General features: G+C 46.8%; 1 protein-coding gene across 3 annotated transcripts in view; it reads right to left on the reverse strand.

Annotated features, from left to right (window-relative positions):
• Nucleotides 1-4,066: 4,066 nt before the first annotated feature.
• The window catches only part of FHL2 (four and a half LIM domains 2), a 64,633-nt gene continuing 42,328 nt past the window's right edge, over nt 4,067-26,371 (reverse strand). For 2 of the 3 annotated variants that reach the window (XM_080917274.1, XM_080917273.1), the window contains exons 3-6: nt 16,273-16,447; nt 8,878-9,047; nt 7,226-7,412; nt 4,067-4,649 (exon numbers count right to left, since the gene is read on the reverse strand). In XM_080917274.1, coding sequence (XP_080773400.1) covers nt 4,498-4,649; nt 7,226-7,412; nt 8,878-9,047; nt 16,273-16,447 — 684 coding nt within the window. In that variant the 3' untranslated portion in view covers nt 4,067-4,497. Of the gene's footprint in view, nt 4,650-7,225; nt 7,413-8,877; nt 9,048-16,066; nt 16,185-16,272; nt 16,448-26,371 lie in introns of those variants that run through there. The other variant, XM_080917275.1, reaches the window with a different exon arrangement.

Here is a 26,371-nt window from a genome sequence, read left to right on the forward strand (position 1 = left end):
TATTTAAATAAACTGAATAAAACTATCTTGAACAGACCTGTCATTTGCAATACAAATAAAATGAAAACCATTCCTTTGGCTTATGTGACTGAAGAAACTGGTTCGGGAAGTGTCATTATGTGTGACATAATCTTATCCAAGTTCCAGCAGCCCAGTTTGGGTCCCTTTTGTGGGCAAGAGTGCAGTTAGTGACGTTACACTTAAGATCTTGATTGACATGCCAGTGTGCATCCCCCCAAGGGCTCCTAAGTAATAAATGGGACAAAGCAGAAGCTTAGCTGAAGTGACCAGCTGACCTACCCTCTGGGGAGGGTGGGTGCTCTCCTGAGGCCAGTTCTACCTCATCCCTCCTGCTCGAACCTCCTCAGTACCTGGTACAGCTCTGAGCTTAAGTGACGAATTCCTCAGCTGCGATCTTAATGTTACTGCATTGGAAGACTGAAATTCTAAATCAAGAAACTTGGAAAATACTCTGGTAATTTTCTATTTCGAACCAAAAAGAGCAAAGACGGTCTTGCACTAGTGTGTTTTATGAACTGAAATGCCTTTTTTCAGTTGCTTAGAAACTACAGGAAAAAATGGGCAAATTGCTCTTTTAAGAATTTTAAAATTTGTCTTGAAATTTTAGTATGAAAATATACAATTTTTAATTTTTCCTTTGGCAATTTAGTACATCTATATAGTGAATTCTGATAATGCTCACCCCACCCATCTTATCCCAATAACTAAGGGCTGCTCTTACCATTGATCAAGAAGTTTCTTTTTACAGCAAGCCATGGTAAATCCAAATACTCTCGGGGTGCTGCTAATGATGCTGATAATAAGTATGCTGATAGTAAGTATGCCGATATTAACTGTTGAGGGCTCTTCCCTAAATGGAACATCTACATCAACCCTTTCCAGGACTTAGGAATGTTGTGGAAAAGAGTACAGGCAATGCGAGGGAGGACACGAGATGTCTGCGTGTGACGTGGGTGTAGTAAGTACGGACAGTATACTCTTTGTTAACCACATGGGTTTACTTCCAGCTCTTACCGAGCCTTTAAAGATGAGCTTGTCCCAACAGTGTTTGTTCAGTAGTTCTGTAACGTAAAAGGAACTGCCACACTCATTACTCAGGTAAGGTTGAACACACACAAACACACGAGGGGGTGAAAAACAGATTGTTTCCTCCATGAACTGCTGGGGAAGGATATATGTCCTGGAGGAGGTGAATCACTGGGTTGGGCTTTGAGATCTCAAGACTCCTGCCATTCCCACTGTTCACTCTCATCTTGTTTGTGGATCAAGATGTAAGCTCTCAGCTGTTTCTTCAACTCCACCATCATGGACTCTAACCCCCTGAGCCTATAAACCAAATTAAATGCTTTTTTTTAATTTCTCCTTTTCCTGTCTCTAAACTGCCGCACATATCCCTTCTTGCTCTTCTTCAAACTCATGGCCTCTTTTTTTTTTTTCATCAGTTTGAATTTTCTTTTCCAAGTTGTCTCAGTCATGTTGTCTCATCACAGCAATAGCGAAGTAACTAAGATGGTGGCAGAAACCTCAAGTCAGCTCTAAGTTCAGAAGACCCGAAGTGGATACAGTTACTTTCCTGTTGCTGTGATAGGACACTATGATCAAAAGAAACATGGAGAACATACATTTCTCTGTAGATTCAGCCAAGTTAAGAGTCCCTCAGTTGAAGCAAGAAACTGAAGTCGGTATCCACACACAGGAAGCAGAGAATGAACCAGAAGTGGGGTGAGACTGCAACCTCAAAGCCCACCCCTACTGACACACTTCCTCCACCAAGGTCCCACCTCCTAAAGGTTGTGTAACCTCCCAAAACATCACCACCAACTGTGGAACAAGTGTTCAAATACTCGGGACTTTGGGGAACATCTCTCGTTCAAACCATGGTGTGCACTTCACATTCTATTAAACATCACCCAGTTTAAGAACCTGGTCTTGAAAAGCCAGTGGAGACATGGTAAGAATTAGCAGGGAACCTGTTACATTTTTCTGAAGGCATTTATTTATACCGGTAAATCAGTGCTGCCCTCACGCTTGGTCAGAGGTGCTTCTGCGTGCAGTGCATGATGACCAACCAGTGAGTATTCCGTGTTCAGCCATGAATGGGGTTATCTGCATCACTCCTCCAAGGGAACACTGCAGAGAAGAGGGCAGAGTGTACGCCAGGGTCTGGGAAGGACCGCAGAGAGCTGCTGTCTTCCAGAGATGGCACGGTCATTTGACTCAGGAAGTCAGCAGCTCTGGTTTTCAGCGTGTGCTGACTGGTTTTTTGTGGCAACCAGATGCAAGCTGGAGTTGTCACAGAGAAAGGTGCCTCCCTCAAGGAAATGTCTCTGTGAGATCCAGCTGTGAGGCATTTTCTCAATTGGTGATCAAGGGGGCAGGGCCCAGGCCATTGTGGGCGGTGCCATCCCTGGGCTGGTGGTTCAGGGTTCTGTAAGAAAACGGTTGAGCAAGCCAGTAAGCAGCACCCTCCATGGCCTCTGCATCAGCTCCTGCCTCCAGGTTCCTGCCCTGTATGAGTTTCTGTCCTGACTTCCTTTAGTGTTGAACATCAATATGGAAGTGTGAGCTGAATAAACCCTTTCCTCCCCAACTTGCTTCTTGGTCATGATATTTTGTGCAGAAATAGAAACCAAGACTAAGACACAACACAAGACGGGTGTATAAGGCCCCGCCCCTCACTTAGGAGCTATTGTGATTAGTGGTTGCTGGGAAAGGGTAGCAGTTTTCTTCGGTGGTGTAGCTATTGCTAAATTGTCCATGCTTGAGTAGATAGCCCACCTGTGCTCATGCAAGAACCCTAATAAAAGTAGGTGGATTATCACATGATGGAAGGAGATGATTTGTTGGGGCGCAACAGGGTTGGGAAGGGGAGTAGAGAGGGGAAATGGTGAGTGGAAAATGACTTATGTACATCATAAACACATTTGATATCAAAAATAAAAGGACATCCTGTACCCATTAAAAACAAACCGACTACATCTGTACACTGAACAGATGCGTTTTCTGTGGCACGGCTTGCCTCTCTATCAAACTGTCTCTTCTTAGGAAACAAAAGGTAGAAACATCCCCGTCCTACAGAGACATGAACACAAACTAGGCTCACCGTGCCCTAGCTTAGCCACTAGGCAAGATTCTTTCACCAACTGCTCCTGCAGTCAGAGTTGTCCGTGTGTCTGTACTGTTCCTCTTTAGTGAAATCCTGAGGGTGAGCTGGATACAATAGACCATCCTGTAACTCCTGTGAGGCTGCAGCAGAAGGAATGCTACAGTCTGACACCTCCTATGCATGCATACACACACATATACATCCACACACACATATACATATATACATGCTTATACATTCACACACATGCAGAGTCACACTCATACACATTCACACGCTTACTCATATACACATTCACATATACACATACACATCAATACACTCATTCACACATATACATGCTTATACATATACATGCACACACATGCAGTCACACGTATACACATTCACACACACATTTACACACAGAAACATTCACACATATATACATGCTTATACATACACATTCTCTCTCTCTCTCTCTCTCTCTCTCTCTCTCTCACACACACACACACACACACACACACTGAAGAGCTCAGTGCCCCTTCCCTTGCTAGGGTGCCGAGTTGGGGGTGTTAAAGGAACTAGGTACTGTCTCTAGCCTTGTGTGTCTTGTGTCTTGATAGAGACGAGGGCAATATTACTGAAAGTGACTAAAAATGTGGGCTCCCTGTCATGAGCCTGCTAGCCTTGCTGCCATTCATGTTATGTAACATAGATTTACACATCAAGTGTAGAATAGTTGTGTTTCAGGAGAAGGGAGGCTTGTGAGAAAAGTTGGTGCTACCAGAAGGCTTTCCTGAAACCCAGTGTGGTACAGTCTTGAGGAACACCACCCCAGTCCAGCCTGTACCATCAGAACTTACTGAGGTTGTCACTGACCCTCAAAAGGGTGATGTGAAGTGAGACCCTAACCAACTTAATCATTATTTCACGCACTGTGCTTGGCAAAATGTTTTATTCTGAATAGTTTTATTGTAAGTCACATAATCTTACTCTAGGTTTTATACACAAAAAAGGAAGTTACAAAGCTGCAAACCCCAGCTCTCCCTTGAAAATACATTCAAGTTCATAACAAATGTTAATTGCACTTAAAAATTAAATAGAATGTGAAGGAAGGATGCATTATAAAGTCACGCATGACATTTTCCATTTACTATGCCTGGCATTTCTATACAATTCCAAGCCATCTTCCCATCCAGAGTTTACAGATGGATCTTGTCCCCTCTGAAACTGAAGTAATAAAGAACTAAAGGGTTTCAACAAACATGAAGCCAGGGTAGCAAGAGGAAGCCTCGTGGTGGCTGGTGGGTATCAGAACACAGCATTGCCTGGTGGTGAAAGAAAACACCCGAATCCTTGAGCCACGTGCCGTGGCTTCGGTGCTGCCTTCAGATGTCCTTTCCACAGTCAGGACAGAGGATGTCGTCTCTCTCTGTGAGGAAGCCTCGCCCCACCAGGGACAGGGAGCACTTCTTACAGTTAAAGCAGTCGTTGTGCCATTGGCGTTCTTCAAAAGAGATGTACTTTGTGCCACCCAGACCTGTGCATGAAAGAAAACACAGGTGACCAACCCCACTATTTGATCCGCTTCAACCTTTGTGCCCGCTCTATGACACATGCGCAGTGAGCTTCAGACGACCAACTGAGATCAGAGAATGCACATATAATCAACAACTCTCAAGGAGCGCATGGTCTTTAGAACAGAAACTGGTTCTAACAAGGGTACGATAAGACTGAAAAAGCGCTGGTTTGGCCTGACCGTGTAGGTATCTCAGTAATAGAGCCCTTGCCTATAAGGTGTGAGGGTTTGGCGTCCATCACTAGCACTGTGAAAAAAAAAAGTGCTGCCCCCCCCCACCCCCATTATTGTTTTCTCCCGAAATAAAACCTGCGCCCCACAGGAAAAGACAGCGAGTTCCTTGTGCCTTTGCTAAGCGCTGTGAGAAAGGGAACGGAGGCAGAGGAGAGAAGGATCGGAAAACCGCCCTTGCAAAGTTCTGGGAAGGCCGGGGAACTACCAGCTTGTAGAGGGGTGACCCTGGGCTCCGCTCCAGAAGCAGGAGCTACGGATGACAGAAGGGGCTCAGTGAGTTAGTTGGGGTACGGCGCAGTGAAGGAACGAAGGATCACTGGCCCGAGACCCCTGCAAGTGTTAAGGACTGGACAAAACCAGTTTAATCTCACAACGCTGGAGGCAGGGTCAGGATCAGGCATGCCATGGCAGAAGCTGAACAGCGAGCTGCTGCCTGGGTTCCTGCATTGGCAAACAAGAAAACTTGACTCGTGTCTGACGGGTCCCCACGAGATGTTTAAGGTACACAGGGTGCTGATGACACTATCAGCGACAAGGGGGTCTGTGTGACCGCTGGACGCCCTGAAAAACCATGAAGGATGGTATACATGGACTTACGTCACAGTTGCCGTCTGTTCCCGTGAAGTTTAGGTGGTAAAATTTCAGTTACCAGAAGTTTGGTGTCATTAAACCATACTGTAAGGAAGAAGCTACACCTGCCCCACGCCAACTCCGATCAAGTTCAAGTTTTCTGACCTAGAAAGGCTCTAAGTCACCACGTAGGTCCTACAATAACAAGCCCTACCACACCAGGAAAAGGTCAAACTTCATATTTGGCAAACCATGCCAAGGCTGGATCCTTGCACGTGACTCTATGAAGTACCCGTGTCTTTCCAAAGACCACTTCTGCTGCCGGATAGAGAACATACTAGCCAAGCTTATCAGCCCTCTCTTCCTAAATAGCTCGTGGGGAGGGACGCAACTTTTTGGAACTGAGGCTGTAACTTAGTTGCCGAGTGCTTACCTAGTATGTGTGAATCCTGGGCTCGGTTCACAGAACCACAAAAGGGGGGTGGGAAGGAAGTAGTACCCAGGGCCCAGTTTCCATATAAATTGCCTTCCCTAGTCCTAGAACCAGAACTTTGCCACTGGCCCTGGCAGAATCTAATCTGGGCTTCAGGCCTGATGCTGTAACCTTCCTGCACCTCTGAGTCACCTAGGACGTTCTAGAAAGTTCCCAGGGCTGCTAAAGGCTTGGGAAATGGTGGTGCCTCTTCTTAGCATGTGGAGGTGAATGAGTTGCAGAGCCAAGGTACTTTCCATTCTCATTTTGAGACTTGTGTTTCAACTTTCTACTCGTGTTTACCTGTTTATCTCTGTGCACCATGTGCATGCCAATGGCCAGAAGACGGCGCTGGGTTCCTGGTGCTGGAGCTGCAGATATGGTGTAGCACTGGATGGGTGCTGAGACTTGAAACCAGGTCCTCTGGGAGAGCATCCAGTACCCTGAACCACTGAGTCATCCTCCAGCCCCCCTCTCAAGCTTTTAGGACACCCTGGCATCTACACCACTGCATACTTCTCACACCCTTGGCAAGTTCTACAGCAGAGAGCTGGGGCAAAGGGGAGCTCTCGTGGGGGGGGGGGTGTAGTCAGGTAGTCTGCTGGGCATTTTCTTGATTTATCAGAGCAATAAAGAACAAACAAAGCCAGATAGACTGAATGAATGGGGTTGGAAAATCCACTTGGAGAAACTCCTACATGTGACAGAATACTTGCACCCAATGTTCCCTGCCAGTGATTGGCACAGCAAACAATCCCAGGGCGTTAGTCTGAAGCCAGTTGTCGCCACCTTCAGTATCTTCAGCAAACTCAAGAGCTCAGTCCAGATATTGGTCAGCCAGCCTGACATATTTTGGGCTCTCACTTTGTCAGACACTCTGGGGACTGTGCTATGAATAAACTACCCAGAAATGTGCCCCCCACCTAGCTGTGGTTTGTGGCTAGAAGAGTGTCACTGGGATGACACTGAGATGACATGAATACTTCAAATGCCAGGCCTGCTGCTGGGACCGAAATGCACCATTCATTTTGTTCACGTGACCATAATAGACTCAGACCCAAGCAGAAACACTAGGTGACGGGCCAGTGGTTCTACATGGCCACCATGTCACTAGCTTAAGGGAAAGTCACCAGCTGTGTTCTGAGGTCATGCAGCAGAGAAGCAGAAACATTTGTTGGGCTCAGAGCCTCTAGATATTAACAACACCCGTTAATATCTAACACTCTAGGTGTCCATGTTGTTCCAGGAAGCAGACACTTACCACTAATGGGGTTGGTGCACCCAGCACACTTCTTGGCATACAAGTCACAGAAGCAGGTCAGGCAGTATGGGAACTCATCCCGCGCCGTGAAGCGTTGCCCAGATAGCTGCTTCTTGCAGGCTGTGCACACGAAGCATTCCTTGTGCCAGGGCTGATCCCGGTAAGTAACGCCCCCTGTGGTGATAGGCTGGGGGAGACACGTGCAAGAGTCAGGACTGCTCGTTTCTGGTTAGACATCTGTCACGGCTGTTTCCTGTGGATGATGTAAGATGCCCTTTCCACCCGAGACAAATGTGCACTCTGTTAAAGTGGTAAAGGAACCTCATACCTCACACACTTTATGCTACTGTGGATAGCATCCACTGCTGTCACTCCTGCCTTTCTCCCTAGTGACCCTGGCTCTCTAGGTCTCACAGTAGTACAGGGGAACAGAAGGTATGGGTGGATACTCCAGAGCCTTGTCACCCTCCCAAATAGGAAGGTGGCACAGGGGTGAAGTCATGATCAGAGGCAACATTGAAGGCATCAACCGCTCCTTCTCAGTGGCCCTGGAGCTGAGGCTAGAGACCTCAGTTCTACCTACAAAGTTGGGGTGACGAAGAGAAAGGGACCAATCTCTGTGGAAGCCTTCTGTCAAATCCTACAAATGGTGGCCTCTCCGGCTCGTCTCAAGCTCAGCCAGTACATAAGTAGAGAGGCAGAGGCTTAAAAATACCCAGAATCAGCATCCGCACCCACAAGACTACACCTTCTTCATTATTTTGCAACTAAAAGGACCGCACCAATGGGCAGGTGACAGGACAAGTGACTCAAAGGAGCCACCGGGACACTATCATGGTGTTACAATGTGAAGTCTGTAGTGCTACCTACAGGTTTATAGCCCTGGCAGTGGAGCTGGTCTCATGGTCAATGACCCCTAGACAGTGCTCAGGTTTCTGTTGTGCGTGGACCCAAATAAATACATTCTACGGCCATCAAACACACACGAACGAACACGGCATTCAAGATGTACTACCTGAGTTCACCATGGGTGAACCCGATGAGAGTGCCCTGTCAAGATGAGCCTTGCTGGAGGGGACCAAACTGTTTCTAAGCCAGAAGAGGTGACTGCACAGCAGAAAGAGATCCCAGAAGAAGCTAGGGCAGGGGTAAGCTGAGCAAAGAATGTGGCAGAGAACAGTGGTGCAGGGACGTGAGGAGAGGGAAGGGCTTAACCTAACAGGCTGGCGTAGGTCCTAAGGGCACTGAGGCCCGAGAGGTGCCATCATCCAGGGAGCTGTATGTGGGAGAGAGTGGCAGACCTGGTCCGTGGTTCTTGTTCATCCAAGACCAGCTTACCAGACACAAGTTAGAGATAGGGAGTTCCCCTGCCCTCCAGCATCAGGTTGGAAACATTTGGAAATGTTACTGAAGGCATGATTTTTCTCTTTGAAAGAGAGAGAGACAGAGACAGAGAGACAGAGACAGACAGACAGACAGAGAAACCAGCTCCCAGGTCCAACAGATCAACACACAGACTCCCAAAGAACAGACATGCAAGGCAGGAATGGGCAAGCTCTCGTAGCATGGAAACGGGACAGGTGTTTCTTCATGACAGCTGGGCCAAGGACGGAAGCTGAGAAGGACAAGAGACCCCAAGGGATCTGGAGCACCTTTTTGCACTGCACGCACTGCAGGGCATACTGCTTCTCGTAGCAGGGCACACAGAAGTTCTGATTCTCCTTCGGTATGAAGCTCTTGGTTCCAATGGGCTGCTGGCAGCGCTGGCAGGTGAAGCAGGTCTCGTGCCAGCTGCTGCCCTTGTACTCCATCTTGCGGGTACCTGTGGTCAGAGGCAGGAATCAGCAGCCGCCGTCAGACTGGCAGCTGCCTTCAGACTGGCTGGAGTCCCAGTAATGTGTCTCCAGAGCTTGTTGCCCCAGTGTTGGGGTATGACAAGTCTCCTCTGCTCTCAGAGGCTCATCTCTAACTGGAGATCACCGCTATTTTGCAACACCATCCATGCAATCCTAGAACATAGTAGGATGATGTTGTACATAGTAGGTCCTTGAAGTTTACATTAAATATGGTTATTGAGAATGTCAAGCGAGAATAAAGATTATTAAAATGAATATTAATGAATAAATCGAGATGAATAAAATAAAAAAAACCTTTTAAAGTACCTTTCCACACGGAAAAGCACAGATAAAATTCAGCAGGTTAGTTAGTCCCTATGTGGCAAGGTTGGCGCTGGTCACTATTTAGCAACAATTGCTCTCTAGACTCATGGTTTAACTCCCCATGGTTTCAGTTATCTGTGGTTAAACTCAGGCCAAACTGAAAATATTTAACGGAAAGTGCCAGAAATATACAATTCACTCATTAAACAAAACCACACATTTTTCTGGATAGTGTGATAAGACACCGCACTCCCCTTCCCGGCTACGAGGATGGGTAGAATTCCAACCCACCTCATTACAAAACCAACCATCATGGTACCACAGTCCTTGGGTCCATATAACCTTATTTTCCTGTGTGCAATACACATTGAATTTTGTCCTAAAGCAGAGCAAATGCAGGCTTAGTGCTATCAGTGGTGGGCTCCGTACACTCGCTAGGGATGGAGGGCTTACTGTGCACCCCGTTTACCTTCATCAATCCACAACCGTCTGGTTCACACTGAAGAAGTGACCAGAGGCCATGGAAATGGCTCAGCAGGTAACACTTCTTGTCATGTGAGAGCAGGACAACCCGCGTCCAATCCCCAGAATCCACCGCAGAAGAAGCAGGCCAAGAGGTGTCCTTTGACTGCCACAAGTGCACTGTGGCATGTTCGTGCCCCTACACACACACGCACACACACACACACACACACAGGCGCACAAACACTAATCACTAATAATAATAAATGGATGTCTGTGGAGCTGAGGACCTGGAGCCTTCAGCCCAGTGCCCTGTGGGAACCACACAGAGACAGATCTCCCTGGTTCTCCACACAGAGACTGATCTCCCTGGTTCTCCACACAGAGACAGATCTCTCTGGTTCTCCACACAGAGACAGATCTCCCTGGTTCTCCACACAGAGACAGATCTCTCTGGTTCTCCACACAGAGACTGATCTCCCTGGTTCTCCACACAGAGACAGATCTCCCTGGTTCTCCACACTGAGACAGATCTCCCTGGTTCTCCACACAGAGACTGATCTCCCTGGTTCTCCACACAGAGACAGATCTCCCTGGTTCTCCACACTGAGACAGATCTCCCTGGTTCTCCACACAGAGACAGATCTCCCTGGTTCTCCACACTGAGACAGATCTCCCTGGTTCTCCACACAGAGACAGATCTCCTTGGTTCTCCACACAGAGACAGATCTCTGTGGTTCTCCACACTGAGACAGATCTCCCTGGTTCTCCACACAGAGACAGATCTCTCTGGTTCTCCACACAGAGACAGATCTCTGTGGTTCTCCACACTGAGACAGACCTCCCTGGTTCTCTACACTGAGACGGATCTCCCTGGTTCTCCACACTGAGATAGATCTCTCTGGTTCTCCACACAGAGACAGATCTCCCTTGTTCTCCACACTGAGACGGATCTGTCTGGTTCTCCACACTGAGAGATCTCCCTGGTTCTCCACACTGTGCTGTGAGCTAGAACAAAAGCTAACTTTACTCACTCCTGCTGTCACATGTCACATGTTTCTATCATTCTTCAGGTCCTAGAAATTTCTTCACGGGGCTGGAGAGATGGCTCAGTGGTTAAGAGCACTGACTGCTCTTCCAGAGGACCTGAGTTCAAATCCCCATAACCACATGGTGGCTCACAACCATCTGTAATGAGGTCTGATGCCCTTTTCTGGTGTGTCTGAAGACAGTTACAGTGTACTTACATATAATAAATAAATAAATCTTAAAAAAAAAAAGAAATTTGTTCACCCCACCACCAAACACTCTCCATGAATGAACTGATTTCTTTTTTACATCCCCTAACATGTGTGTATATTTATAAAACGAGTGAATTCAAAGCTGAAGCTGTGTGTGAGCACCGTTTGTTTTGGTAGACTAGGAAGAGGTTATGGGTAAGGAAACAGAGTGGGGTCTTGCACCTATGATACCTCAAGGACATCCTACAGCAGTCTGTGGGTCAGACCTACACTGCTGTCTGTTTCTTAAATGGGGTTTTTTTGTCTGCTTTATGGTAGAGCTAAGAGGGCCTCTTGCATGCTAGGAAGAATTCAACCTCTATAGACAACCCACTAACCATTTACTATCATAGCTCCTCTGTTTTTCCAACAGCAGGCACAAAGAGCCTAGCACTGGTCTCCTAGGCATGAAGGATAGGGAAAATGGAGGGACTAGGGACAACAGTCACACAGACGAGGTGGAGTCCTTCAGAGGTGAGTGAACAAAGCCAAAAAAGGGAGAACAGAAGCAGCAGTAAGTAGATCCTGAGGCTGGGCAGCAGCAATGTGGTTGGTTGCAACTATGTAGCTAACTAAGCTACTATGTAGCTGTGTGTCTGTCTGCAGCTGTGTATCTACAGCTGTGTGGCTGGACTGCAGCTGTGTGGCTGGCTGCAGCTATGTGGCTGTCTGCAGCTGTGTGTCTATGCTGCAGCTGTGTGTCTGTCTGCAGCTGTGTATCTACAGCTGTGTGGCTGGACTGCAGCTGTGTGGCTGGCTGCAGCTATGTGGCTGTCTGCAGCTGTGTGTCTATGCTGCAGCTGTGTGGCTGTCTGCAGCTGTGTATCTACAGCTGTGTGGCTGGGCTGCAGTTGTGTGGTTGGGCTGCAGCTGTGTGGTTGGGCTGCAGGCTTGGTGAGGGTCTTAGAAAAGCTCTGCTTAGCAGAGGAACTGCAAATTGATTCCCCAGGGCTATTGTTTCTAGGATTACCAAAGATTTAATTTGTTTCCCTTTTTTGAGATAGAGTCTTGTGCTGTTTTTGTCTGTCTGTCTGCTTTTGCCAACTTGATATGAGGTAGAGTCACTTGGGGAGATGGATCCCCCATTTTGGAAAATGTCCCCATCAAGTTGGCCTATAAGCAAGCTCCCTGGTTGACCACCAGTGTGAGCAGGACCAGCGTTGGGTGGGCGATGCTCCAATGCCTGCTGCCACACCCCACTTGGGTCCTAAGTTTCTAATTAATGTGGCTTAAAATTCCAGCATCACCAATTGCCACCGAGCTCTGTCTTCCCCACCCCTCCCCAGCTGTGCTTTCAGGCTGGGTGCTCTGTTCCTGTCACACTGTCACAGTCATTTAAAAGTCGTATTAACCAGAAAAAAAAAAAAATGTTGTAGCAATAGGAATCTATCTTACCGAAGGTCTAATTATCTCCTCTGGAAAAGTATTACTTCTCGCCCCATATATCTTCCCCAAATACTTCCCATATGTCAGTCTGTCACCCAGAACTCTGCAGTGCCTCCTCTTTGCCAAAAGCAAAGCAAGCCAGAAATAAAACAGAAGGTTAGTCACTGTCCCACAGAAGGATCGAGCGTCAGTGTGCGGATGGAGCTCAAGCGCCAAGGTGTTCGCTGGCGTGCAGGAGGCCACGCACATCCACAGCAGTACAAGTCAGAATCTATAGGACGACACAGGATTGTTCTGTCGGTAATCTCGGGTCTCAAAGTTAGTAGTCGCTCCATTGGAAGTACAATCTCAAAACCCTTGACTTAATCCCCCCATCTCTCTCCCCCTCCTTCCCTGTCTGTCTGTCTGTCTGTCTGTCTCTCTGCCTCTCTCTCTCTCTCTCTCTCTCTCTCTCTCTCTGTGTGTGTGTGTGTGTGTGTGTGTGTGTATGTAGTCAACCTCAGGTATCATCCCTCAGAAGTTGTTCATCTTTTTTCCTCACACTAGGTTGGCTGGGATCGTCCAGACTCTTCAAGCATCTTCATCTGCACAAGAGACACATTCACTGACAGATGTGGTCAGCACTGAACAGCCCATGTTCCTTACAGGGCAGTGAAGGCAAACACTTAAAAACACCCAGGGAGAATGGGGTGGGGGGCTCCACCTCCAGCCCATCGTTCTTTTAGGAATTAACTGCTTCTGGGACTTGTAGTTTTTCTCCCCTTGGTAAAATGGTTATTGTGTCTGAAGTGGGGCAGGGAACAGAAACAAAGGGCGACAGCATCTTTCCAACAAAATCGCCATGAAGCACTGACGTGGCCCTACCACACGGGGCGCACTACACATCCGTGGAAGGGGATTACCTCGACTGAGAACTGGAGCTTGGATACACACTTGGATCTCTGTGGCTAATCAACGCTCCTCCTTCCTATGAGCTGAGCCTGTGAGGGCGGTGACAAACCAATTGCAGGACTCTCTTCCCGTGTGTGGGAGCCCACACATCCAGCCCCGATTTGTATTGCATTCACATGTACATTAATAATAATTAATAATAATAATAATGAGTGATACCTTTTGTTCCTACCACTTGGAAGCCTGGGGTGGTAGGTAGAGCTTTTTCGCTGCCCCTCCCCCATCATGTGTGAACTCGGTATTTCCCAGATAACTCATCCTGTAACTGGCTGGCCTAAAACTCAGAGATCTGCTGTCTCTAGCCGTAGAGTGCTGAGATTAAAGGTGTGTGCCATCACACGTGGCCTCGAGTATGATTCTTAAAAGAGAGAGAGAGAGAGAGAGAGAGAGAGAGAGAGAGAATCCTTTTAAATGGCTTTACGTGGCTCTCGTTTATTAGCGGAGCGAAATGAATTTCTTCTAGACTTCTCTTTTAAATTTAACATATTTGATAGCTTTACCTAAAAGTTCTTCAACTAACAAACTTCAAAGTCTTTCTTTTTTTAGATTTATTTATTTATTGTATGCATGCGAGTACACTGTAGCTGTCTTCAGACACACCAGCAGAGGGCATCGGATCCCATTACAGATGGTTGTGAGCCACCATGTGGTTGCCTGGAATTGAACTCAGGACCTCTGGAAGAGCAGTCAGTGCTTTTAACCTCTGAGTCATCTCTGCAGCTCCCCCAAACTTCAAATTCTTAAATAGCTTCAAAACTGAGTTTAAAATTACAGGTATTATGAATAATTAAATTAATAAGTGCTAGAATAGCTAATATGTAAAGAAATTTCAACTAAACCCACAAACACGGTTCACTTTGTCAGTATGTACTTTAAAAATCAGAATCCCAAGGTTAACTCTCGTTTTTTTATAAATCTCATACACACTTTGGCGGTTACTTAATATTGCCCAAGGATATGCACCCTATTGATACGGCAATATGTTATTGTGATCTACAAATGGGTTAGCTGCCTTATGGCTAGCCTGGGACGTATAGATCCTGTGGGCCACAGAATAGATACACCTGGAGTTCCTAAAGTTTAATATGTCTGCTTCCCCTCGATTCTAACCCCCCCATAATTAAAGGATTTCAAAGAAGCTGTCTTGACACTTTGAGTTATTTAGTTATCTTGCATAGAATCTGAATGTGTTATCCAGCCAGGTTCAGGACTGTGTTAACACACTGCCGTGAAAGCAATTCTCGGGCTATACCCAGTTCGTCCACTAGAGGGCGCCAGACGACCTTGCTTGGACCACTGCGCAGGCTCTGTCAGTTACACTTCTCTAAATTCCCTCTGCTCACCCTTGTGTCTATCCATCACCGGCACTGCAAAAACGCACATAAATACACATATGCAAATGTGGGGTTTAAGAAGCAAGTCTTATGATACCCATGTGTCAGCTTGCCATCCCCGCATTCCTGTGATTTGCTTACGGCTGCTTCCACCTACCTAGTCTTCCGGGAGAGCCTATGTTTCCTATTGCTAGGTTCAAGGGTGGATGCTCTCTGCTGCCTTTGTGTATTTATCTACACGAAGCCAGCATGTCAAGCAGTAGCTACGTGTGTGGCTAAGACACATGCTGAAAGCTACCTGGCTCTGAACCTGCCACCCGTGCTAGTACCATGTTCTAAATCATAGCGCCTTCTAAGCTGCTTGACACCAGAATCCTAGGTCAGGTCCTCTGAGCTGCTCAACTGTTCAGTTTTTACATCATGGATATCATAAGACTTGCTTCTTAAGCCCCACATTTGCATATGTGTATGTGCGTTTTTTGCAGTGTCGTCATCAAAACCATATGCTAGGCAGGCACTCTACTACAGGGCTACAGCCGTCCTACATATATTTTTATTAACTTACCTTGGCTGGCCTTTAACTCCCGGAGATCTACCTGCCTCTGCATCCCATATACTGAGATTAAATGAGATTAAAGGTGTGCACTGCTATTTCTGGTCTGTCACCCACTTTTTAAAAAATAAAAATAAAAGATTTATTTTTCCTATGCAGAGCCAAGAGAGAGAGAGAGAGAGAGAGAGAGAGAGAGAGAGAGAGAGAGAGCGAACTCATCTTCTCCAGGCAGGTAAAAATGAAACACCTTATCATTATGTATAGTTCTTAACCCAGGTGTGGTTCTGTCCCCTTTTGATGTCTATCTAGGACATACCTTCATGAGGTCAGGCAGAGGGTGCAGCTAAGCAACATGTGGCTCTTGGCCAGTCCGGCCACACCAGAGCACAAATCATAGCGGTTGAAATAACAGCGTAAATTCAGCAAGCAGGGCACATGCACTGGAGCCGCGAGGCGGAGGAGACACATCTCCAGGGACTTGCTGGTATTCCCTTTCCGCCAGTTCTCTCTAGCCACAGGCTGCCGCGTATCCTCAGCCAACCAAGGGCTGACGGAACAGGAACCCCCTTAGAGCTTCCACTCCTCCTCATGATACGCCTCACTCCTCTCCCACCCCTCAATGGGCAGGGGGAGTTGATGTAAGTCTTAGCTGTCCTGGAACTAGCTCTGTAGACCAGGCTGGCCTCAAACTCAGAAATCTGCCCGCTTCTGCCTACCGAGTGCTGGGATTAAAGGCCTGCTCGATCGCCGCCCAGTCACATCCCTGCCTCTGCGTTGGATGAACACATCCTGTATGTAGTTCAGGGATGAGCACTGAAGTATCATCACCAGAGTCCTGGACCAACTTAAAGAGTCCCGCCCCACAGCCCGCCGCTAAACGGGCTCAGCGTCACGCGCGCGCGAGAAAGGCACCCGTTCTGACCTGGCATGATGGTCTTTTTGCACTCCTGGCACTTGGACGAGTACTCGTTGGAATAGCAGTCGGTGCACAGCAGCTGCTCCTCCTTGGCAGCAAAGGGCTTGTCCACCAGCGAGCTCCCGCAGCGGGAGCAGTGGAAACAGCCTTCGTGCCAGTGCCGGTCCTTGTAGGACAAGTCCTGGAGAGGCAGACACACTGGTTAGTCGGAGGCAGGGCTGGAGAGGTAAAGCTACTGTCTGACTCAGCCCGGGCGCCCTTGGTGAGCTAAGGTGCTGCGGTGTGTAGGTAAGGGAGGAAGGAGAGCCGATTTGCCTGCGGACAAGCCTGTGCTGCGTTTTCTTGATTGATGATCGATGTGGGAGGAGCCAGTTTACTAAGCTGGTGGTCCCTAGTGCTATTTGAAAAGCAGGACAAGCGAGCAATCAGCACTTCTCCTTAGCCTCTGTACCGGTTCCTGTCCTGCCCTCCCTTAGGGATGGAGTGTGGCCTGAGAGTTGTGAGCGGAACAAGCCCCTCCCTTAGATGTTTCTTTCGGTCAGGGTCTTTTCTCGCGCTAACAGAAACCCTACTGAGACACTGAACTAGGAGGCCTTGTTTCTGAAAGGTTCGCGCTCCTCGGAATCCAGCTCCCTGCACGTCAGTGGGTTCGTCCTCTGGGAAAAAAGGATCGGGGACATGGCTTACACACATGCTGGACCTCTGTAAGTCCATGTATGACAGGAGGACTGAATGAGAGAACAGAGGCCTAAACCTGTCTCTTGCAGGTTAAATACTGAAAGTAATTTTAGAAGAAAAAAAAAATTTGGTAGGGAGATTATATGTACTTCGCTGCATATTTTTGATAAGTGAAATATGGTATAATCTGCTTTAATTTGAGACCACCTGTCCGTGTGTTAAGTCACTAGAAACTTGTAAGCTCACACCATGTATGCACTGTTGTTATGTGATACGTCATATACATATATCGGTATCATTTGGGATTAGGTATAACCTGGACTCTCTCCATACATACATATACCCCATCTTCAAAATTAAACCCCTCCCGGGGGCCAAGTGACAGACAAAATAAACCAGACACAGACGGTAAGCTATTTGCACTGCAGATGATGGACCGTGTTGTAAGCTTGCTATAGTGCAATGGCCCAAAATATAGTTAGCGCCGAAGTGCGGAGACATTTCTAGGTTTGCCCACAGTCACACAGCTGGCACGTAGCCGAGCCAGGCTGTGGTATGGTTTCCACCGAACCACACCAGATGAAGGCTGCTTCCCTGGTAGTACATCATCACCAGGGTTCTTGGTGGAAAGGCTACACGCTGCTTTCCACAGTGGCCAGCCACTGGACAGACTGGACAGAGAGGAGTCAGAGGCCTTGTGTGGTAAGGTGGCCTCTACTATCCCCTGGCAAGCACCACACACACATGAAGGGGTCACTTTTTACTCGCAAGGAAAAGCTACAGTTTGTTGCTTTGCACCATGACAGAACGCCAAAGTCAAGATAACAAACTGAAGTCTTTAATTGGGCTTAAAGTTTTGGAGGATTAGGAGCCATGATGGTGGAGCTCTGAGAAGAACTGAGGTCTCATGTCTCAGAACTGCAGGCTGGAGGCAGAGAGTGCGGTGCATTGGAGAGGGCAGACACACACCTCTTCCAACAAGACCACACCTTCTAATCCTTTCCAAACAACCACCAGCTGGAACCAGATATTCAAATGTTTGAGACTTACAGACATTCAAACCACGAGGAAAATTTAAGAAATACATCTTGGTAGTGAAGCCACCAGATGTCATTAGTCCCCACACAGGCTAGCAAGTCCCTGAAGGACAGAGTCCTTTGCATGGTGTAGTGAGACATTTGCAGAAGAGCCAGCTGAATGCTTTAACTGGTCTAAGGTTTTACGGAAACCCAGTCTTCTTCCCCACAGTGAACATTTTTGCAGCAAAACACAGCAGTACTGAAGACCGCCTTGCTGATTTAGACACTTGAAAAATTTCACCTTAAATACGAGCACTGTCATGTCCCATCCCATTGAGGGAGCCGAGTCAGGCATGTAGAGAGAACAGGAGACCTATGAAGAGTCGGGCAGAGCCTTCCAGCTGCCTTCCTGTGAGCAGGGCTCTCAGTGTGCATTTCCTGAGGCCTGCATGCACACACTCACCATAGCATAGTGCACATCTTAAACCTTTCCGACAGAAACTGAGAAGGCTGGACTGATTCCATGACAGCCTTCAAATTGGCAGTTAAGGCGACTAGGGCTAAACCTCTGTTTCCAAGAACTGGGCAATTCCAGGCAAGTCTGGGCCTCAGAAGCTGCCCCGCCACCTGGTCTAAGGCAAGGACAGTGGGGTCAGCAGCAGTTTCCGGACTTCCTCAGCTATAGTTTCCAGCCCCCATGGCCCAGCAATAGGACATCCCTAGAGATGGAGTAGACAAGAGTCACCCACCCCGGAATCCTCCAATGCACTTTAAATCAGACCTGCATGCACACTTGATTGTCTCTCCACCTTGGTAATGGGAGACCCCAGCGTGCTGGACTTCTGCAGAATAAAACACCCTCTGCTTTTACATACTGAGTCTGGGGTATCACTCTTTGGTGACCCATGGACCCTTACGAAATGTCTTCTCCAAAGGTCAGCCTCTGATTATATGCCCAAATCCAATGGTGGACCAAAAAGAAATAACACTAATCAGGTTTGTCCACCATTGCTGGCAGGTCCTGGAGGTGGGTGTGTAGAGGGGGAATCAGACTGGTCCTTCCCCTGTTCCACCCAGAGATGGAGATGGGGTTCCTGGCTCCACATCAGAGTATGTGGGATGTTCAGGCAGTAGGAGAGCCTCGTGCGTGTCACATGCTTTACATGACTAATGCTATTATGGGCTGGGTACCCCTGAGATCCCAGAAGCAGGAGAGTCAACAATTAAGCTCAGGGGCCCAAAAGCCAACCCTATTTTATACCCTTGATCCTCCACCTACCAACTGCCTGGCTAAGGGCAGGAACCAAGCCCCTCAACCTCAGGCTTCCCACTGAACAACGGGAAGGAAGGTGCCTCTGGGATGGGAGCCTTAAACACTTGACAGCAGCTTCTTGGAAACAGTCCAATGGATGCCAGCTCACAGTCAGTCACGAAAGGGGTGACTAAAAGTGTCACTCACTGACACTGAATCTCCAGAGGAAGGTGGTAATGAAAACCAGAATTTCTTTCTCTCTTGTGTCTTCTTGGGGATTTTGTTTCTGTTTGTGTGTTTGTTTGTGTGTTTGTTTGTTTGTTTGTTTTTAGCTTACTGGAAAGACCAAGCCCCAAACTTCAGCATCGTCTTTCTTAGCCTCCCATGAGCTGGGCTTCCAAGCAGGAGCCACCACACCCTATTAAAACATTTTTAACATCTCAGAAGCCCCACAGTAAGAATTCTGGCACTCTAATTTTACACACTGCCTTTTAAACTTACTTTGGCTTTTATAATCTCAAAATATGTTTCTAAATTCTACTTGCCTATTTTGAGCCGTACAATAACTCTGGGAGATATAGCTTTATGTTTATGCATGGACAGATTTGACATAAGGATGCGGAAAGTTATGTTTCTCCAGGCATCCCCCAACCCCCAACTCTAAATTTTCACCTTTACTGATTTAACAAACCAACATATAGATATATAATGTATGTGTATACATATACTATATATAACATTATATATATATATATATAATTTTTAAGGTGGGCACATCGGTGTCAATCCTTTCCAAATCTATCCCAACAGGCTCCCCCAGCCTGGGCTGAGTGCGTCACTTTTAGACCTCTACCTGTTCAGCTGCACACAGAGCACACATCTCGCCTGCCCTGTGAAAGTCTGCCCAGTGCCCCAGCCAACACAGAACCTCTGCGTTTCTTTCGAAGCCGCACCTCACTGATGAGGCCACTGGGCAATTCCTGGGGCTCTTGGACTGTGTTCCTTAGGAGTCTGAGATCACTTGGTACTGTCTCAGCTTCCATCTCGTCTCCAAGAGTTTCCCGTCCTAATCAGGAAATGGGCAGAGGGCTTGTGTGGGAAAATGTGACTGAGATTGCAGGCCACAGAGAGACTTCCTGGACCATTTGGTCTCAGTGTCTTGAGTTTTAGTCTCAGGGTTTCCCAGGGCTCAGAGATAGTTCAAGAAATACCACTCAGAAATGAAGATAACAGCTCAAAGCTAACCAATGCTTGATACTGCCTGCCAAATATTGATCTTGAAGATCCAGTGCCAGGCTCTTTCTGTTCCTCAGATTCACGGCTCCAAACAGAATTTTAGTTTTCACGATTAGCATCATACCCAGTGTTGACCAGTTCATTTTTTTTTTCCCCTACAGTGTTTTGTACTCTGACACGTATAGATTCTGAATCCTTGGACTCAATCCACCACAGACAAAAAAGCTAAACTGTCATCGAACATTTATACTTTGGGAAGCTAATATTCCCTAAATAATACAACCCAGTTCTTTACATGCAGCGAGTATCACAAGTCATCTCGAGACAGTTCACAGAATATCAGAGACTGTGTGAGGTTACATGCAAATGCTTTACTATTCTGTATAAGAGACTCCATCCTTTCAAAGCAATTTTGCCTCCACAGTCTCTTCTACTGAGGAGGACCACAATGCAACATGAGCATTGACAATATTTAGATGCTAAGGGGCAGGGTGGCCTGAACTGGCTTAGTATGCACCAAACCCTGTGCTCACCCCGGCACTACAAAGAGAAGGGGGAAAGACAAAGAAAGTTTTCTACAGAGATTGGAAAAAGAAGGGGAAAGACAGTTTATATTTCCCAGAAGGGGAAAAAAAAAAAAAAGAAAAAAAAAAGAAAAAGCAAAGGCACTAAGGCTGACCTTGAGCTCACAGGAAGGTCATGAACGGCAGTAAAATGTGATCCACATGGGAGAAGAAGACAAACACTTCTTTTCCGATGGTAGTTTTCTAAGCTCTGAGAACATCCCTAATCTAGGACATGCTTGTAGCTCCCCTCCAAATGTGCCCTTGTTAGGACTTCAGCTGAGCCTTGGAAAAGGCAGGGACCTGAAGGGAGCCCCCGGCCTTCGTGTGGCGCTAGCACTAGGCAGAGGGTGGGCTCTGCAGTCAGCCGCCCTTCCATAGCTCCTCTGCACGGCCTTCCAGCCAGGCGAGGTGGTACTCGCCCGCCATTTCTGCAAACTGCTCCTCACTCAGACTGACTTCAGAACGTGAGAGGGTTTGCTCATCAGCCCCACCCAGCACGCTGAAGAGGTCTTCTCTGCTTTGGGACTACAGGCTGATCCTCTTTCCACTCTGTCCTTTCAGAGCCTTGCAAACAAAGTCTGGACAGACAGACAGCAGGGGAAAGAGCGGCTGTCACGCTCTGTCCCAGCTAAGAACGATTTCCTCACACTGTCCGTTTCCCTGACAGTTCTGTGAGATAAGCAACTGTCTTATAGGCTTGGGAAGGGAGACTGTCACACTGTCACACAGCTTGTTGAAGATGGAACCACGTGTGTAAGCCTAGACAGATTGTTTCAGGGTCCTGTCATGGCTGGTGCGGGGTGGTGTCTGAGGCTTCTTGAGCAGAGAGGTTTATTTGTTTGTTTGTTTGTTTGTTTATTTGTTTGTTTTAGAACCCAATCAGCCAGCTTTATTCCTCACTCTGAAGGCCTTGAATTATTGGTTCCTTTAAATATAGTGTTTTTTTTTTTAGAGTGTCCAAATAAACCCACCTTTACTACAGTTTTAATTTCCATGTTTTCAGATACCCATATAGCCAACCACAACCCTAGATTATTAGTGGAAAATTCCAGAAATAAAAAATTATTAATTTTTAAGTCGTGACATGTTCTGAGGAGCATGACAAAATCTCAAGGAATCTCACTTTGTCCCGGATGGGGATGAATCATTCTTTCGTCTGCCATAACTCACATTGTCTATGCAGATGTCAGCAACTGGCTTGCTACCATGCCGACCACAGGGTGTCCTGCTGCCCATATAAATCACAGCTTCGGGTGTACACCAGGAACCTTGGAATGCAAGCTAGGACACGTAGAACTCTTATCCCCACGATATCTCTGCTCATTTCAAAGTCTGTGGACAGAGTCTACATAGAAAACCCATAAAGGTAATTTAGTCATTAAGAACAGAGAAATCAGGCCAAGAGATGGCCCTTCTGATAGAGGAGCTTGTATACAGGCCTGATTCCTGGGTCCTGTAAATCAGAACTCCCAGGGACCACCAGGAGGACTCCTGGGAGGGTTATTTTCTAACATCTATACAAATACACAATAACTCACATCTTTCTATATTCACACACACAGTAATAATAATAATAATAATAATAATAATAATAATAACAATAATAGTAATAATGACATCCTAATTTGGAGAGCAGTAACTTGACACATTTTTAAAATTTTATTGTTGTTATAATTTTCTAGACAGGATCTCACTAGGTAATCTTAAGCTGGCCTAGAACTTGCCATGTAAACTGGAATGGCTTTGATCTCATAGAAATCCACCTGCCTTTGTCTCTGGAGTATTGGTATTAAAGGCATGAGTCACCACACCCAACACAAGATCTCATATTTTTGAAATTAAAAAAAAAAAAAAAACAAAAAACAAAACAAAACAAAAAAAAACCCTTGAAAGTCATCCCAAAGACTAAGCATCGAGTTTGCAGAAGGCCACGAGAGGAAGAATGGAGTGATTCTCTCAGCAGAGAAGGGTCCAGAGGGCTGCAGAGATATATCGTGTTGGCAGGAATAACGACCCTTTTCTAACAGCTCCCTTTCCTAAGAGGGCTCAAGAACCTTCTCAACAGGACAGGGACATCTAGATCCTCCCTGGGCACAGAGGAACCAGAGTCTTGTCTTAGAGTTCACACATTACTCCCCAAACAAGAACCTTCTAGATTTCCTGTTAAAAAAATCCTTCCAATATTAAGTGAGAAAATGTATGCTGGTGGGAAGGATTTATACCAATTCCATTACCACCTCAGTGTGTCCCCCTAGGGTGACCAGGAAAGCCGATGAGGATAATGCTCCTGAGTCAACCATCATTGCTCACTTTTAGTTGAGTAGCAGTAACACCTAAGTAAGAGGCTTGATGGCTACTGGTTAGGAAGTTTGAAACAATCATCTACTCCCTGTTTAAATAACCCAACCCTACCCGGGGGGAAGCTTCCTCTTGAGTTTCCACAGGCTTGTGGAATAAACTCAACTGAGAAGCTCACTCTTTCAGTGACTGGCACCCTGTGGTGGACGGGGACAGGGGACACCAGGAAGCTGGACAGGAACCATACGACAAACCCAGCACTGTTTCCCCAGCATCTCACTGCCATCGGACAGGATCCAGGAGAAGAACAAGGCCTTTCCCATCAACGGTCAGTTGGCAGAGGCAGGGGAAACATCTCTTATTCCTTATCTGACCCGAAGACCATGGCCGAGGTTTCTCTCACGTGGGCCAGGAGCATAGGTTTTTGGTTAAGAGCCTTCCATGTCTATCTCTACAATTTTCTAGTTCCAATTCTCAGTAAGACCTTCAACTCTTCTAAGCATCAGTGACTTCTACATAAGATGGGATCAAAAAGTCCTAGTCCATGGGCGGGCCTAGAGGGACTTACATTGTGCAATAGAGCAACTTTCAATTGTCAGGCCCAAGGAACTTGACAGCAGGCGCCAAGTTTCGAATTTAATCTTGGCTGCTAGCTTTGCTCTACAGACATCTTTTCTTTACTATCTGTGATTGTGCTCTTCACAGCCCCCGCTCAGGGTCTCCAAGCATCAGGACGTAGCTTGTGGAGACATGGGCTAGTCAGTCTGTTCACTCTGAGGCCCTTTGTTAAAGTTATTAACTTTCAAATGCATAGTTCTCTATGGGAATTCTATTTTTTCTTGATTTTCTGAGGTCCAGAACTCAGGCTGATACAAACAATTCTATAGTCAGTACAAAGTTTTTGCTAACATCTCCTGGTACCCAAGAACAATTAAGAAGGATTGGATGATGCTAAAATTAGGTTTGTTTTGTGACTTCTCAACTATTTCACTGGTGGTCAGAAGCAAGGATCTTCTCCTCTTGGGTATCATGGTATTTCCAAGGAGCAGGTGAATGGAGAAGAACAGGAATATCTAGGTGGCTGCCCAGGAACAAATAAATGTATCTATACCAGCTGTCTTAGTCAGGGTTTCTATTCCTGCATAAACATCATGACCAAGAAGCAAGTTGGGGAGGAAAGGGTTTATTCAGCTTATACTTCCACATTGCTGTTCATCACCAGAGGAAGTCAGGACTGGAACCCAAGCAGGTCAGGAAGCAGGAGCTGATGCAGAGGCCATGGAGGGATGTCACTTACTGGCTTGCTTCCCCTGGCTTCCTCAGCCTGCTTTCTTATAGCACCCAGGTCTACCAGCCCAGGGATGGCACCACCCACAATGGCTGGGCCCTCCCTCCTTGATCACTAGTTGAGAAAATGCCTTACAGCTGGATTTCATGGAGGCATCTCCTCAACTGAGGCTCCTTTCTCTGTGATGACTCCAGCTTGTGTCAAGTTGACACAAAACCAGCCAGTACACTACCTATGGGGACAGGTTGGCATCTATCTCATTTAAAATTAATCACTACTTCAGAATTAGTCTAGTTCCCACAGGCATGTGCACATCTTAATATTTTACAGAAAAGTGTGTCTTCTAAAGAGCTGAGCACAGCCCATGGTGGCTAGACCGCTTTAAGAAGACTGAGTGGTCATCAGCTCAGCTAAGCACCTCACCCTCCTATTGTAATTTTTGGCTTTACTTCCCAAAGTAACAGAAACGTTTCTGTCACTTCTTCCTCCTCAAAGTCAACTGCATGACTGCATTTGCCAGTCAAGAAAACCATGGTCTCCATTAACCCAATAATATCTCTTTGTTCCCAGATGAGGCCAATCCCAGAGCAGGACCCACAGCCGCCGATCTCAAGTTGCTGATGCGGGTTGAAAAGTTCAGTGCGCTAGCTTCTGACCCCTTCGGCAGTCTTGTTGACTTTGGCCCCTGTGGAGACTCTTGTTTATTTGTGCATTAAATGCCTCTGGAAGGAAGACTAGCTTTGGGGGCCTTTCCATTAAATAATTCCGGAGAAATGATAAGTGACTGGTGCCTTGTTTTTACTTCAGCCATTGGTCAGGGATGACCAGTTCCAGATATGCAGGGTTTTTTTTTTTTTTTCCTTTAAACTGAAGGAACTTAACTATTTCTTATCTAGATATTTTTTTCATAAAATACTTCTTGTCTATGTCTAGGAGTTTGTCTTCCACAAGGATGTTTCTATTTATATTTTCTCCATGAAAATGGGTAGAGAGGTGAGGCTTCTGAGAAGCATGTATTACAGGAAGCAATACATAAAGAACGGAAAAGGAACTGGAGGGAAGGCAGAAGCATGAGGCTGACACTATCACTGTGAGCACTGTGTGTGAGAACACTAATCGTAAGGACCCCGCTCAGCAGATCCCCAATTTCCCATTTCACAGATGTGCACAGGAGCACAGAGGGGTCAAGTAACTGGTAGAGTTCACGTTGCTCATGAGACACCTAAACAGAAAGCAATGAGACTGTCTGGCAGCTGAGCTCTTGTGCTTGGCTCATTCTATAGTGAAGAGATGGCCCTTGTTTGGATCTTAGGTCTCCTCCACAGCCCTGTGTAATTAGATCCCAGCCCGGAGCCATTGTGGAACAGAGAGGCCCTTAGATGACTGAGGATGTGCTTTAAAGGGGGGGATTAATGCGCCCTGGCTCCTCCCTCTCTCACACTTTGTTTCTCAGATCACACAGTAGGCAGTTTTCCCTTGTGTACCAACCAAGATGATTGACTTGTTACGGGTCTCAATAAAAGTGTTGTGTCCATCCAATCGTGGAGGGAACCCTCAAAAGCCGAGACTAAATAACTCTTTGCTCTTTGTAAGCTAGTGATCCATGCCACCGTCGTGAGAAGCTAACCTGGAAACTAAGAACACTTACCACCTGGAACATGACATGAACCAGCAAAAAAATTTAAAAAGGGGGGAATTGGAGATGGGTTGGGTCAGCTGTTTGCTCGTCGTAGCTAACCCACTGAGCACTTTAAGTTTGCCTCACACG

Source organism: Micromys minutus, assembly GCF_963924665.1.
Source record: "Micromys minutus genome assembly, chromosome: 5".
Lineage (NCBI taxonomy): Eukaryota > Metazoa > Chordata > Mammalia > Rodentia > Muridae > Micromys > Micromys minutus.